Consider the following 15,716-nt stretch of genomic DNA (forward strand, 5'->3'; position numbering starts at 1 on the left):
GCAGAAGGCTTCAGAACAGAGATGGTCAAAGGAAGAGTGCAAGATGGAGTCCATGGATAAGACAACCAAAGTCCTGCAGGTGGATGGGTCTTAGAAAGAGAGGGGAGGGGAATCTCCCTGGCAAACAACAGCTGGTCTACAAGACACACCACGTTGTGTTCCAACAGGCTCCTGGTGCATCTAGTGGATACTCTAGACGGGGAGTCAGGACAGTTGAAGTGGCTATACGCTTGGCCCAGAAACGGGTCTACAGAAGGGGAGTATCAGGTCTGTGGTGCAAGGTCTGCTGGCACTGAAGTCTCTAGTTTCGAGACTGGAAGTAAAGGGGGTCAGATCCAGTGAGGTCAGTACAAAGCTCGGTGTCGAAGTGGCACTCGGAGCCAAAATGGTCAGTTCCAAAATTGAAGCTAATGGAGTAATTGAAGGTGTGCCCTGAGCCGAAGTGGCCACAGGTGTCAAAGTCGAAATAGGCGAAGTAAGGTCTATGATCGGTGCCAGAAGCAGGACCGGTGCCAAAAAAGGTGCCGGTATCGAAGGTTTCGAAATGGTCGAACCTGAGGAAGACTGAGACGTAGAGGCAAGTTTGTGCTACTGATGGTGAAGAGGGAACAGAGTGGGATCTCTTTTTGTCCTTAGTAGGAGGGGGTTGAGACCTCCACTGCAAAAATGGCTTCTGAGAAGGGAGACTTGAGTAACCCTTTCAGAATGAGTTTATTTTTGTGCGGATTAAGAATGCGATGACTGAAACTTTGACAAATGTCACACGGAGGCTGCACCAAAAGGTGGGGCACTCCCAAACAGTATACACAGTCATCATGAGAATCACTATTAGGTAATTTGCCCTTACAAGAAGTACAATGTTTAAAACCTGAAGTACCCTTTTTATCTGACATCTTGAAAGAAGACACCACAGGCCAACTGTATAATTCAACTAGAATAAATCAACTCCTTACAAGAAAGTCACAACAATAACAATACACTGGTATGTAGAGAAAAGAAGGGAAACACCAGAATAAATGTCAAAGCTACTAGATTAAACAGTAGAGACAATACCAACTATAGTATTAACAAATACCACCAAGGGTAAGGGAGGAAAGGCCGTACCAACAATGGTACTTGAAAGTTTATCAATGGTAACAACGGGCAGAGAGGAAAAGCAAGGTTATATAGAAGAAATTACACTGGAAATACTAATCGCTTAATAAAATACGAAGATATTCAAAATCTTTCACACAAATATCAAAAAAGTTCCACTTAACTAGAGCTTGGCTGAAAAGCGGCTTTACGGCTATGCGTCAAACGAGATCTGGTGTAACAGCGAGAAGGGCTTTCTGGGTAGAGACTTAGCTCGAGAGTTTTTTGGCTGGCGCGAGTTTAACATCAGATCAAATGTTGTAAGTAACAGACCAAAAATATAAGGTGAAAATATGGACAGTTGAGAAATATGTCTGTAAATGCTCCTGCCATCATTTTTGCATAAAAAATGAAGTGATCATGTGGGGATTTCCAGTATGGTGACAGGCTGAAAGACTGCTTCTACTCGTACCCCGACTTGGCCTGAGTTCAACAAAGGGGTAACACAGAACAGTCCGATCATGCAATAAAGAGAGAGAAGATCCGTAAACACCTGGCTTTGTAAAAGCATATTTAAAGTTTGAATCAGAGATAATGGACCAACTCAACCACACGGCTGCTAACCAGGATGGACAGACACGTATCCAGAACAGCCTAGCTCTGAGGTGACCTCAGAAGCTAAAATAAACAGGATGTATACTGAAGTCATCAAAATTAGTAGTGCACTGGTGGAGTATATCAAAGTCAGTGACAGGAAAATGGCAGAAATTAAGGGTGCACTTTCCCAGGATGATGGTCCAATGTGAGGCACATCAGGAGAGTGTACAAACAAAAGTAATGGGGTTAGAAGACAGAGTAGAAATCATCACTTTTCAGCAATTCCAGGAAAATTGGAGTGTGCAGACAAGGAAATTTATGACAGCCTGCTTAGTATCATGGACAGGAATGGCATCAGAAGATTTTAAGTTGGAAAGAGTGCAAGGGTACAATACCCAAATGTTATGGCAAATCATATCCCTACACTGATATCGGTAAAATCTGAAACATATGATTAGATGAAGTAGTTGCTGTCTTGGCTTGGAAAACCAAAGAGAAAGAAAAACAGAAGTCTATTCTCGCTTGATGCAAGAAGCTCTTCAAGAAGCAGAGAAAATGAAAGTAATAATCATGGTGCAAGATAATTAATGAAAACTGGAGCAGCACATGAACTCTTACTGCATGCTAAACCTCAGAGCAGCACATCTCTAAAAACTGCATGTCAAACCTTTTTGTTGTTGGCATAATTTGTTTTATTTTTACATGTTTGGGACTTGATCATGGACTCTGAGGGGACTGACTAAAGTAAGCTGGGAAGTCACAGATGTACAGTGCTTTGATTTGTCTCACTGCAAACATGGTGGAACACAACGGCAGTAAATACTTAAGGGTGTAGTTAAACCCATTTATACTCGGAGGACCCAGGAACGCATTACAAATGAAGAGGTGTGTTTGCACAATACAAGGAGGAAATTATGCGCCCAGGGGGCATGACCTCCATTTTACTACTGTTTAACAGGAACATTCTAAAGAGCAAATGGAGCTCATTTCCTAACTTGCTCTACCTTAAAAATAAGAAAAAAAATGAAAAAGAAAACCTAGCAGATTATTTCAACACACAAAGCTATGGAATTAATAGTGTGGTAAAACTAACAAATAACTCATAGAAGTTACTGGAGAACCAGTAATCACAATAAGTGCCATCTTTGGATGTTCATCATGCCTTTTCTTACTTGCAGTTAAAAGGTTACAGTTGCTCAACAACTACTTTAGGCCATGTACTTGTGTCTAGATGCCTCAGGTGTGCAACTTACTAAACATTTGATTCTGTTATTCCCATCTTTAGGGTTATAATACTCATAATGTTGTGCATGTTCCCTCTTCTGTTGCACTATAAATTTAACAGAAAGCCATTTGATAAAAAGACTGCTTTATCAAGATCTGGTCTTGTGACGCAGACGTATAAAGCCCTGACTGCACCCCAGATGTCCAGTATTCAACTAGTGGCACAGGCACTAGGGGGTTGGGAAGGAAGGAAGTCAGCAACCGATGCCAGCTTGACCATCTTGGAAGGGGGAGGCAGCTTGGCTCATCAGTGCAGCAGGAAGAGTTTAGCATGCTTATTCTGCAGGAAGAGTTTAGCATGCTTATTCTGCAAGTAGTGTGGTAGTTGATTACAGGCTAAGGATGCATCTTCAAAGAAAGCTACAACAGAGCTTGGAGGCTGCAGAGTGGGTAGGGATACGACAATATTATGCATGATCTCCACGCTGGCCCACTCCCTCACTCCAGACTTACTTCTACCAGGGAATGAATGGGCTAGGGGTCTCACCCTGAAGGACGAATAAACAGGTCAACTGGATGAAGGAAGAGGAGCCACTGAGCTGATCCTGCAGAAAAAACAAATTGCTGTACCAGTAATACTGCTGCTATAAGATTCATCCCCTTTACTGTCTTGTTTTTATCCAGCATCAGCAAAGGAATTATCCCTAATGTTTATAACAAGCAGCAAAACTGAGTCATTTGAAAATGTGTATGCCTTAGCTCACAATTAAACAAGTTCTTTACAAGATTCTGCACTCTTAGGAATACCTTACTGGCCCAAACAGGGAATGATAACCATTTGTTGATAACCTGGAATCTAGTAACCAATTTATTATTGATTACAATTCCTGAATCAAATCAGATTAATATTTTGGACCTAGACATATAGTGAAAAAAAAATTATGATCGCAGTGTGAATGTTCTTCCTCTTGCATTAGTAACTACAAACACTACCAAGGGTAAACAGCTTGCAAATACATATTTAAAAAAAATGGACGATTTTCATGCTGACGGGAGTGTTAGCAGCCGAAGACATGCTTTTACTCTACAGCCCAGAATAAAATGTACTGGGAAAGTTTATATATATATATATATATATATATATATATATATATATATATATATATATAAAATATAATATACATACACACACAGTCATTCAGAATATTGGAAAAACAATCCTTTAATGGGAAACAGAAAACTGATAACTCAAAACAACAGTACTAAAAGTGACACTAGCAGAGTGGAAAAACACAGCATAACAGGAAATAATGCTTAATTTTGCTACTTTCTCAGCATCATGTTCCAAATTCACTGGTATCTACCAATGTTTAAAATGACATTCTATTAAACTAGACTGCTTTCCATACTCCTATTTCAATCACAAACTCCTGCAGTGGATCTCTGCCACTTGAGAGAAGAGAAATCTTGTGTTTCTCTAATGTTACTTTCTTCATAAGTTTCAAGTTACAGTTTCACACTTGTACATAAACTACATTTCTGACATTGGCACTGATAGGTCATTCAGATCTTTACGAAAAAAGTAATAGTGTACCAGACCAGCAAGCACTTCTGTTATCAGTTATATTGCTCTGTTTCAAAGACAATCAAACTATGCAGCAGCTTGCATTCTGTACAGCAAAATGCTTAAGATTAAATTAGGTACAGGAAACAGAGGACAGTATCTGGAGTTTAGTTAGTTTGGAAGCAGTTATGGGGCACACTGTTACTAACATTTATTCTTTCCTGCACACTGCATTACTAACATTTATTCTTTCCTGGACACTGCAGTCTCGTAGAAACAAGTATTCTGTTGGCTAAATGACAGAATGTGATTAGACTCTATTGTACTTTTTCTGCTGTTTCTCCTCTGTTAAAACCTGTGCTGGACAGAGGAATTGTGTAACTAAATCCACTCCAAGACTGAACATATATGGGTCTGTAAATCAGTAAATTTGTTATTGTATGAAGAATAAACCCACCAATTTTATACGGATTCTTCTAAGCTCCCCACTCATTTTAACTCAACCACTCCTGGTGGAGTCTGCTTGTCCTCCCCGAGGGTCAAGTGGCATTCTGAAAGACATGCGTGAATGGGCATGCCTTCGCTGAAGGTTGGGCATCGAGCTGGCAACTCGGCACAGTGAAAATCTACTGCCACTCATTAGCGGACCGGAGTTCCGCTGTGGCGACCCCTAACCGGGGAAAAAACGAAAGACAACAACAACAACTCCTGCCAATTAATAAAATGGATTCTCAAGTAATTCTTGAAAAGTGATAGGGTTAAACAAGACAAAACTGAAATGTTTATTTTCTCTCAACACGACAGACTTAACTTGCTTTGATTTCAGGCAGCCCAACATCATGGTTGAGTCCCTACCATGCACTTTGCCTTCAAAAATGGGCTCCCTGTACAACAGTTCCCAAGCTACTACTTGTCATAGCAGTACAGGTAAATCAATGATAAAGGGAGAAAGCAAGTAAGCACTCTCAAAGCACAGGGAGATCTTGCTAGACTGGCATCTAATTTCTACTTAAGTTATGAGAAAAACATTAGTCATAGTTTTTGACCTGCGATTACTAGCAGTGACAGTAAACAAAATTAGTTCAGTAAAAAAATAAAGCAGAAAAGTAGAATGTGAAAACAGATTATCAGCACAACTGCATAAGTATTTCTCTTACAGTTGTTGTTGTCTTTCGGCTTGTCCCAGTTAGGGGTCTCCAAAGCGGAACTCCGGTCCGCTAAGGATTGGCAGTAGGTTTTGACGAACGCTGAGGTGCCAGCTTGATGTTCAACCTTCAACGAAGGCACACCCATTTACGCATGTCTTTCGAATGCCCACTCAACCACGGGGAGGACATGAAGACTCCACACAGAAGGCACTCCCCGCACTCCAGCCGAGAACGATCCCTTACTATGCAAATGAAAGCTGCTGCGACAAATTTTGGTGCTACTAAATTACTTCCATGTTGCACACTGTTGTTTAATTATTGCATACTTTGTTACTGCAGTTTCCTTTCGCAGAAATTAACCTGATGACAAAAGGGTTGCAGTTTCTCTACAAGCATCACAGAGTGAAGAGTTAGGGACTAAAATGAAACTTGGTCATCTACATCTACCTGCATGTGTCTGCCTCAAATTCAGTCAAGAAAAAAAAAAAAAAAAAAATAGATCCGTCCAACTCCAATGGACACAATTTTTCTGGAAGCATACACATTCCAAAATACCATCAAACAGTAACCAGTAACACAAAGACCTTTTAAACTCTTAAGCATTTTGAAAACTTCCCAGATCTTAAGTAGTGTCAATTGGAAATAAATATGAAGCGTTGGCACATCTGAGCTCAATATAAAGCCATAAGCAAGTAATGGGAAAGCAAAAATAAAATTAGATGTTACAAGACCGTGTCAGATAAGTTATATAACCTAGATGTATGGGAGAACAAGTCTAAAGTACATATAACCCAGTTTAAGGGGAAAGGAATTCAATGAATACACAGACAGCAGTGACTGCATGTAAAAAAAAAAAAAGGAAAACAATGTTTTTTGACTTGGTAGAAAGAAGTTTGCAGCTGACACTAGGTTATCCATAATTGTACGCTACAGCATGGAAAAGCCAAAATAACAGCAATACAGTCATTTTAAAATTCAACTAAAATGTAGAGTAAGACATACAACGCACTTAACATGGTAAAACGTGGATTCTACACGCCTTGCATGGTACCACTACCACTTTTTGCTAATAAGGAAGGGCTACAGCGGACTTTAACAGACAAGCATATGCAGCACTTAAAAACAGAAGAAAATCTAGCTCGAGTTCTCAGAAGGGGCAGGAAAAAATACATTTACCTGGCACAGTGCACATACTAGTCAGGGTTTACATGCTGTATTATAAACAATTTTGAAGACAGAAAACAGCAGCAGCTCTTTCCAGTACCAGCCTCAGCTCTCCACCCTACTACTCTCCATATCAAGTGGATTGGGTGTTAGCTGTTATATGATATTCAAAACAATTTGGTTTACCTTAAGTTTTAATGTTTTTTTTTTTTTTATCATCTAAAAAAAAAAAAAAATGGAGCCGCTCCAGTGGTAGAAAGGGATAAAGCCCTAACTATGGCCCAGCTGATCTGAATTTGATTAGTGGCTCACTTGACTGACGTAGTGAGGAAGAGGGCGTTCATTAGTAATACTCCCTAAGGGAAGGCATTGTCCAACCAGGGGAGTTGTCTAAGGATGTAATCAACAAGCACAGCAGTTGGGGAGGGTGTAAGACAACTTCCCACCACCCTGCCAGATGGAAGCACAGATGGCTGAGCCCCCAGGATGCCCTTAAGATCCAGCAACACAGGAGTAAATTCGGGACTGGTCAGGAAAAAGGCTGGTAGACCTGGCAAGGATGTGGGCACTGAGTCCGGGCCAGTATTAAACGAGGTCTGAAGGGACCAAAAAAATTAAAAACTCATGGCAGTAAGGAAGTCCAATACAGGCAACTACTGATGTGATATACATTCTTTTCCCCCTCTGTATTTTTTCTCCATGCCTGGCAAAACCAAATCTTTTGCTATGTCTTCAGGCTATTTGTTCCCTGGTACTGGGGTTTCCTCAGTGCAAAGAGATGGGTCTTAATCCAGGCAGCCATGAACGTGCTCTGTACCCTCATTGGCAACCTCACAGTGAAAGTATTTGTATTTTTAGACCCTAACCCTACTCTTGGTGACTGATGCAATTCCCCATGTCACTGCACAGCGGCCTATGACCTTCCCCCAAATCTGATCACAACAAGTTAATCACCAGCAGTTTGGGAAGACGAAGTTCCAGGTCAATGGTCCTGGTTATTTTGGTGTCTTGCTTTGTGGCAATACACTAACCAGAATCCCACCTCCCCCAACAGGTGAATGAGCATTAGCCATTTATTTCTATCTTTGCCCGCTAGGGCTGCTACTCAAATGCAGGTCACCTAGGTCACAGACAGGGCTTCATTCCACTATGCCACAGAGCTGCTGTAATGCAATATATATTCCAGTAGTCTGCACAGTAAAGAAGAATGGAAAAAGAACTATGCTGCCAATCAAGAAAAGCAAATTGACAAAACACTATGTTTTGCCCTGGTTAGGGGCAGGGACAAATTATAAAAGAAAGCAAATAACAGTAATATCAGCTCCCTTGATAAATTTAGCCAAAACAAATACAATGAACCCCTAAAAACTGCAATAGTGTCTATTGTGAAATGTCAGTGTAGTATCCTAGCACAACAAAGTCAAGTTCCACTTGAGTAACCCGCATGCGCGGCCTCAACCTGGTCTGTGACATCAACAAGACTTGTTTGTGGGACAGATTTGTGTCCCACAGACTCCCCCATCTATGGAATAGCCCCCTCTCCACATCAAGCAGAGTACCTCTTTACCCCTTTTTAAGCGCAACCAACAGAAAATATACCCCTGGGATTCCACCCATGTCCCTGATGGACAGGAGCATTGGGTGCTGACTTGTCTAAACATAGGCTAAACTCTTGGCTAAGCTTATAAGGGCCTCATGGCCTAGTAACCTCCTAAGATCCTATTAAAAAAGAAAGTACAACCAGGAAAAATCTGAAGTCATGGAAGACGAGACAATTTATGTAAGTCATACCACCACAGCAATATCACCATGCTCTAATTACAAGCTTGATCTTAAATAAGTGAGGAACCCTGAAACAACATGTATGGCTGGAAGACTAATATGTTAACTGGGAGGAGGGGGGCATAAAAGGATAGTGTTTAAGAACATTAGTATATTCCTTCCATTAAAGAATGCACAGCCAAGCTCTCAATGAACAACAGATTCTTCTTCTTTCGGCTTTTCCCAGTTAGGGGTTGCCACAGCGGGTCACCTGTCTGCTCATGATTGGCAGTGGAGTTTTACAGTGTCGAGCTGCCAGCCCAGCGCCCAACCTTCCACAGAAGGCACACACACACACCTAGGGCCAATTTAGAGTGTCCAATCCACCTACAGGATGTCTTTGGGATGTGGGAGGAAACCGGAGGAAATCCACGCAACAACAGGGAGGACATGCAGACTCCGCACAGAAGGCACCCCAGCCGAGAATCGAACCGGAGAACCTCTTGCTGTGAGGCGGCAACGCTAACCGCTGCACCACCGCTATTTATATGCTTTTAACAAATATTTACTTTTAAACAAATCAGAGTGCAGCCTTGGAATTACCCTTAGGAAATGCATTGCAACCTGTACAGCTATCTCTTTGTACACCAGTAACTCCTGTCACCCAAAAGCTCAGCTGCCATTATTAAAAAGACACATCTGCAGGAAAACATACTTGTGCATTTTTCCTTTTCTCAGCTTCAGAACAACTGAAGTCCAGTGTTGTATGATAACCTCTCAGTATGAACTAACAGTATGACTTACCCCTTTCACTAGCATCATCTACCAGAACAATCTCCTCTAACAGATGTCGCGGAGATCGATTTATCACACTGTGTACCGTACGGAGAAGCGTACTCCAGGCTTCATTATGAAACACTATCACCACACTTGTCCGGGGCATGTCATCAGGATAAACTTTTGTTTTGCACCTTAAAAAAATAAAAGGGGCTGTTAAACTTCTGTAAAATTCAGAAAATCATAGAAGCAAAAAGTGCTAAAGTGAAAAATCAAAAGCTAATGGATTAATCACAGAGCTTTTTAAAACTGGATCTTAAAAACACATTATCAGTGCTGCATAAAGTGTGATTATGCTAAGTAAAGTAGTCAATACAAACAGTAACAGTACAAGTACATTATAATATTATGTATTTAAAGAAAATACCAATTAAGCCAGTAAACAGAGAAAACAGACAAAGCAGGAAAGGCATTAACCAAATAAATGTATTTCCTGATATTTTGGAAAATAATTTCTCTGTGACAACAGCAATATACCATTTACAAACGTACAGTAAATGCATTGCTAAGCTACATATACAGTTCAGATTTCTACATTCACTCTGTAGGCAACACAGCAAAACGTTTATCGTCACATGGATCTGTTGTCAAGCTAGAGATATCTTACTGACCTCTTTCAAAATAAAAGCATTAGGTACAAATTAAAAGATTTTACCCACAAGTGGTACACACTTTTCTACAGGACTCTACTTCTCAGAGAAATCAAACCAAAAGATAAGACGTCACAACCTGCTCCACAAGTTATATAAGCCCACAATTCTAGTGGAAGACTTGCAACAATTTTGATACACTTGCATTCCAGATTGCCTGCAACCCAAAACCCCTTCTGTTTTGTAACTGCAGAAGTTCCTGTCAGGCACAGGCAAACTGGTACTTTGGGCTTTATGTTCATAAGCAGAGAAATCCTACACTTGCCTGATACTGCCTCTTGTGTTTATACTCAGATAAAGTTGTGTCTTCCCGGTTAGGGGTTGCCACAGTGGAACTCCGGTCCGCTAATGATTGGCAGTAGATTTTTACATGCCGAGTTGCAAGCCCTGACGCATAACCTACAACGAAGGTACGCCCATTCACGCACGTCTCCACACAAAAGACGCTCTAGCTGAGAATCGAACAGGACAACGTCTTACTGTGAGGCGACAACGCTACCGCAGCACCACCACCACAGCCCATATATACGCAGCTAATAACAGCAAAAAAAAAACAGTCTGAAAATTGCAGCTTCAGCAATCGGCAAACTTACAGCTGAGACAGATGGACAATTATAGAATATGCTTTCAGTGCTATATGTACAGGCCAGCCTACCTTCTGGGTCTCACCACTTCAGCCACCCATTTCCTGACAAATAAGCCACATCCCCTGCAGAACAAAAACACATCCCTTGCCTTAAAGTGGACATCACTTTTTAATAATCCAACCCCAGAAACACCATTATTTTAATGCCATACACAATTACTGTATAGGCAGCCTTGGAAGATATGGACGTCTAGACAAAGCATTCCAATCATACCTCTCAACTGTCCAGATTTCCGCAGAATGCCTAGAGTTTTGCCTCATGTTTTCGGTCTGTTTCTCAAAACATATGTGGTCTTCTGACAAATCACTGAGGACTGAATTTGGCAAACTTATTAAGTCTCAGACTTCATATCCCTCAGAAAATGCATACAAACACACCACCTTTTATTCTAGCAACTTTCTAACTTTATAGAAATATTTAAAATTTATCCCTATTTTGGGGCCTTTGCCCCCCCCCCCTTTATTTCTGGCGTTGTCCAGATTTCTTGTTCCTAGAAGTTGAGAGTTATGGTTCCAGTGTCTATGTTAAATCATTGAACGCTTAAAAAAGCGAACGTTGATTTACTGAACCCATGTAAGCGAAAGCTTACAATCTCTAATGCTTAGAACAGCAATTTTTTTTCCAAGGGGGGGAAAAAAAAAAATTAAAACATTACATAAAGTGGGGGGCACCCACACACCCCCTACTTAAATATACCAATTCTGAGATCGCACTACAGTCACGAAAACGGCAAAGTAACAGAAGCAGCCAAGCGATTTCTTTCCCAGGGAAATAATTTGCTTATATGTCGTTTCGCTATTTTGGCCTTTTCGTGCTTTCAAGTTCGATCATGACGTATTCGAAAGAATGCGTCTTCGATTTAATTGAACCTACAGTTCCACACCCTAACCCTGTTACCTACTCTTACTTTAGCACACAGCCAGATGTTTCCCTGTTTTCTTCCCATTCTTGCCTCTTCATGCTATCCAGAATACTTTTGTTTTTATCAAACTTTGTCTTACTTGTCAGTATTTTCCCCAACATCCTTTGAGCACACTCTAAATGGACAAGACTATCTAGGAAATAATTTAGCTAGGAGTCTAAGAGTCCTACATATTCCTTCAATCCCCTTTTTCAGTCTTTTAATGGTTTAGAGATCTGGCACTTTTTTTTTCATTTATTAACATTTATTTTGTAAAGGCAGCACCGAGGAGCATGAAGGCAAACCACATCCCAGGCTGCCTTCTACATAAACTACAGAATGAACTGGCACTCCACCTAAGTACCATGTTCTATCATAGCCTCACCTCAGGCTTTGTGCCCACTGAATGGCGCACAGCAACAGTTATACCACTCCACAAAGAGGGAGCCACCACGGACCCCAGGAACTACTGCCCCATTAGCCTAACGAGCCTGGTCTGCAAGGCCATGGAACGTATCATCATGGAACTTATAAACAAAGACATTGGTAATCTCCAAACTCTGAACCCCACCCAGTTCGGGTTTGTAAAAGGCAGATCATGTCTCCTAAACCTGATAGACTTCTTTGAAGCAGTTACCAAAGCTGTAGACAAGGGTAAGGTGGTTCACACAGCAGATCTAGATCTTGCCAAGGCTTTTGACATCATCCCCCACTCTAGAATTATAGATAAACTCACTAAACTAGGTATAAATCCCTATGTCACAAGATGGGTTGCCAACTGGCTCACTGACAGAACCCACACTGTGAAAGTAGCAGTCTCCAAATCAGACTTCAGACCAGTGACAAGTGGAGTACAGCAAGGTTCAGTCCTGGGTCCTCTCTTGTTTGGTATTTACTTTTCTGAAGTACAGGCCAACACAGAAGGTCTTTGGCTAATGAAGTTCGCAGATGACTGCAAACTAAGAGCCATAATCGAGACTCCTAACAATGTGGACACGCTACAAAAAAGCCTCACTGAGACAGATGCCTGGTGTCAAAGCCATGGCTTCAAGCTCAATGCCAAAAAGTGCACTATCATCCCCTTTGGTAAAAACTCTGTATCCATGAGCTACCACATAGGTGGTAGTCTACTTAACACCGAAAGTGTGATAAGAGACCTTGGGACACAGGAGGACAGTAGTCTCTCCTTTGATAATCACATCACCACAGTAGTCAGGAAACCCTTCTACATGGCACACCTCATCACAAAAGGTTTCTCATCCGGGAAAAAAGAGGTCATTGTTCCCCTCTACTCGTCACTCATTAGACCCATTATAGAGTACAATGCCCCTTTTCGTATGTACCTCACAAGACATCTACAACAACTGGAAAGTCCGCAGAAATACCTCAGATGCCCTACGCAGACGGTCTCAAAAAACTCCAGCTTTACTCCATCGCATATCGCCTACTCAGAAGCAATCTCTGCCTAACATACAAAGCTATGTCAAACCCAGAGCTGTTGGACATGCTCCACTTAAAGAAATCCCAATCCCTCCGAGCTACACACTATAGGGACCTAAACCTTGTCACCACAATAAACAGAACATGCTGGAGGGATAGATTCATGTTCCAGAGACTTCCCATACTCTGGAATAAACTACCTATTTATATCAAACAAAGCTCCTCATTAGCACTCTTCAAGAAAAAATCTTGATGATTGGATGGGAAATAGGAAATTCACCCCAGGGATCATCTCTGTGGCTCTGCTCGACAGGGGCACTGGAAAATAATTTTCTTGGGTGGCAAAAGCCAGGGTACCTTTTTGACTAGGCTTATATAGGCCCTAGGGCCAGTAGCCTAGTATCTTACCTATGAGAGAAAAGCTGACGAGTGGTTTCATGTTGACCAAGGGTAATAAAAGGTGGACAGGGCCTCTGTAAAGGGTAAAAACAGGCTAAGGTAATGTTACAAAAATAAGCATGTAATGAATAATATGGAGGTGGGTGTGCTCTTAGGTGCATGTTTGCAATAGATAAAGAGTGCAGTAGGAAGACCAATCTCTCATAATAGTAGTAGACTTGAAAATGTCTGTCCAATAACTGGAAAGGAAAGGAAATGAAGCAGGGAAACGGGAGCAGAATCATGAAGCTTTAGCCAGACCCTAGAGAAAGCCATCAATGGATTATCCAACCAAACATCTGCACTGCAACCCTGAGCTCCTGTATAGCTGGTAGAAAGTACATTAAAATGGCTTAAATTAGATCAAATTGGACTGACAGTTGCATAAAGCTGCAATGTGAAAGATGCCAGAAATAACCTAGGCAACTTTCCAAGGTTGAATGAATAGGGACTATAATTGGAAAAGTGCAAGTAAGCAGGTTGTTCAAGTGAGAGGAAAACAGCAGAGTGGGGACTACAAAGAAGAGAAGAAACTATGCAAAGTGTCATAACATCATTGGCAGTTAAAAAAGTACAGTTTTGTACCTACCACAAATGTATATGTTTGAGTGTAAACACTGCTACAGTCATTACACTTGGGTTATCCTGCCGTCAGGCGGTTCCCCAGTCGGCCTGAGTTCCAAAGTCTTGGTCCGGCGTTGGTTGCTGTCGCCTCCTCCATTACGTCAGTGCGGCAGGGGTATAACAAGATGCAGCCGACGTCATTTTCTTCAGTTTTTCTTTCTCCAGATGTCAGGTGCCCCCAAATAGGTAGGCAATTCAAATTGCTAGTAAAGTATACATAAGAAAAGCAAACAACAACTTTCAGTTACCAGCAAATACTCCCCATAGGTAGTAAAGGGTAGAAGATATAGGTACGTACCAGCAAGTTAGAGGGGAAGGAGGGAGGGTAACCTGGACTGTAGCAGTGTTTACACTCCAACATCTACATTTATGGTAGGTACAAAACTGTACTATGTTCATCGTGTTACACTGCTGCAGTCATTAGACTTGGGTGGAATCCCAAAGCTTAGGTAGGGTGGATGCTTCTATAAGGCATTAGGGGTGGCTATAAGGCCCTGCAGCACAACAGTGGAGAAGCCAGCTCTGGATTTGGAGTATAAAGGCAAATGGTAATGCTTGGTGAAGGTATGCACAGAACTCCATGTTGCTGCTTCCAAAATATCCTTGGTAGGCAGTTGAAGTGGCTGTTGCCCTGGTGGAGTGAAATCTAATGCTGCTAGGTACAGGTTTCCCATGGTGAGTATAGCAGAAAAGTATACAATGTCCTATCCATTTTGAAATAGTCTGTTTTGAAATGGCTTTTCCCTGCGCTCCTGCAGCATATGCTACCAATAATTGCTCAGATTTTCTGAAAGCTTTGGTTTTGTCCAAGTAGAAGCGTAACTGCCTGTGAATGTCCAAAGAATGCAGTAGTTTCTCCCCTTTATTCTGTGATTTTGGATAAAAGGTTGGCAAGTGAATAGTTTGGTTTAGAGCCACACTTGATACCACATTTGGCATAAACGTAGGGTTAGTTCTTAAAGACACCCTGTCCTGGTGGAAAATGAGGAAAGGTTCCACTGCCATTAGTGCCAGTAATTCTGAAACTCTTCATGCTGATGTTATGGCCAGTAGCAGAGCAGTTTTCCAAGAGATATATTTTAATTCTGCTGTGTTAGCTGGCTCAAAAGGAGGTAAAGTTAATGTTTTCAAAACAAAGTTGAGGTCCCAAGTTGGAGTAGGTGCTCTATGGGGCGGTCTTATGTTTTTAGCCCCTCTAAGGTACTATTTTAGCAAAGGATTAGAGAAAATTGGTGGATCCATGTTGTAATGAGCAGAAATGGCAGAGGCGTGGATCTTGATGGATGAAAAGGAGAGGCCCTTGTCCAGCATCTCAATTAAATATTGTAGTATCTGAGGTATGTTTGGGACAAGAGGGTCAAGGCTGTGAGCCTGGTTCCAGGCACAGAATCTCTTCCATTTATCCGAATAGGCTTTCCTGGTACTAGGCCTTCTGGCCTCCAGAATGACATCCATAACAGCTTTGGAGAGAGGCATTGCTTGCTTGACTAAGGAATTTTCCATGCAGCTAGGTTTAAAGTCTTTAGCTGGCTGTGAAGTATCTGATTGTTGTGCTGAGTCAGCAGATGTGGGATTTCAGGCAAAATCCAGGGTGGTTCTTGTGCTAAGTTCTTTAAGATTGGGTACCAGTGCTGGTGTGGCCAGTCT

The 15,716-nt window shown here is 41.6% G+C and overlaps 1 protein-coding gene across 4 annotated transcripts in view; it reads right to left on the minus strand.

Annotated features, from left to right (window-relative positions):
* The window catches only part of GALNT1 (polypeptide N-acetylgalactosaminyltransferase 1), a 1,910,365-nt gene that overhangs the window by 1,059,969 nt on the left and 834,680 nt on the right, over nucleotides 1-15,716 (minus strand). For all 4 annotated transcript variants that reach the window (XM_044065104.1, XM_044065106.1, XM_044065102.1 and 1 more), the window contains exon 4: nucleotides 9,337-9,503. In XM_044065104.1, the coding sequence (XP_043921039.1) occupies nucleotides 9,337-9,503 (167 nt within the window). The remainder of the gene's footprint in view (nucleotides 1-9,336; nucleotides 9,504-15,716) is intronic.

Source organism: Protopterus annectens, chromosome 3.part0 (genome assembly GCF_019279795.1).
Source record: "Protopterus annectens isolate FY-2018-M chromosome 3.part0, PAN1.0, whole genome shotgun sequence".
In the NCBI taxonomy this organism is placed as follows: Eukaryota; Metazoa; Chordata; order Ceratodontiformes; family Protopteridae; genus Protopterus; species Protopterus annectens.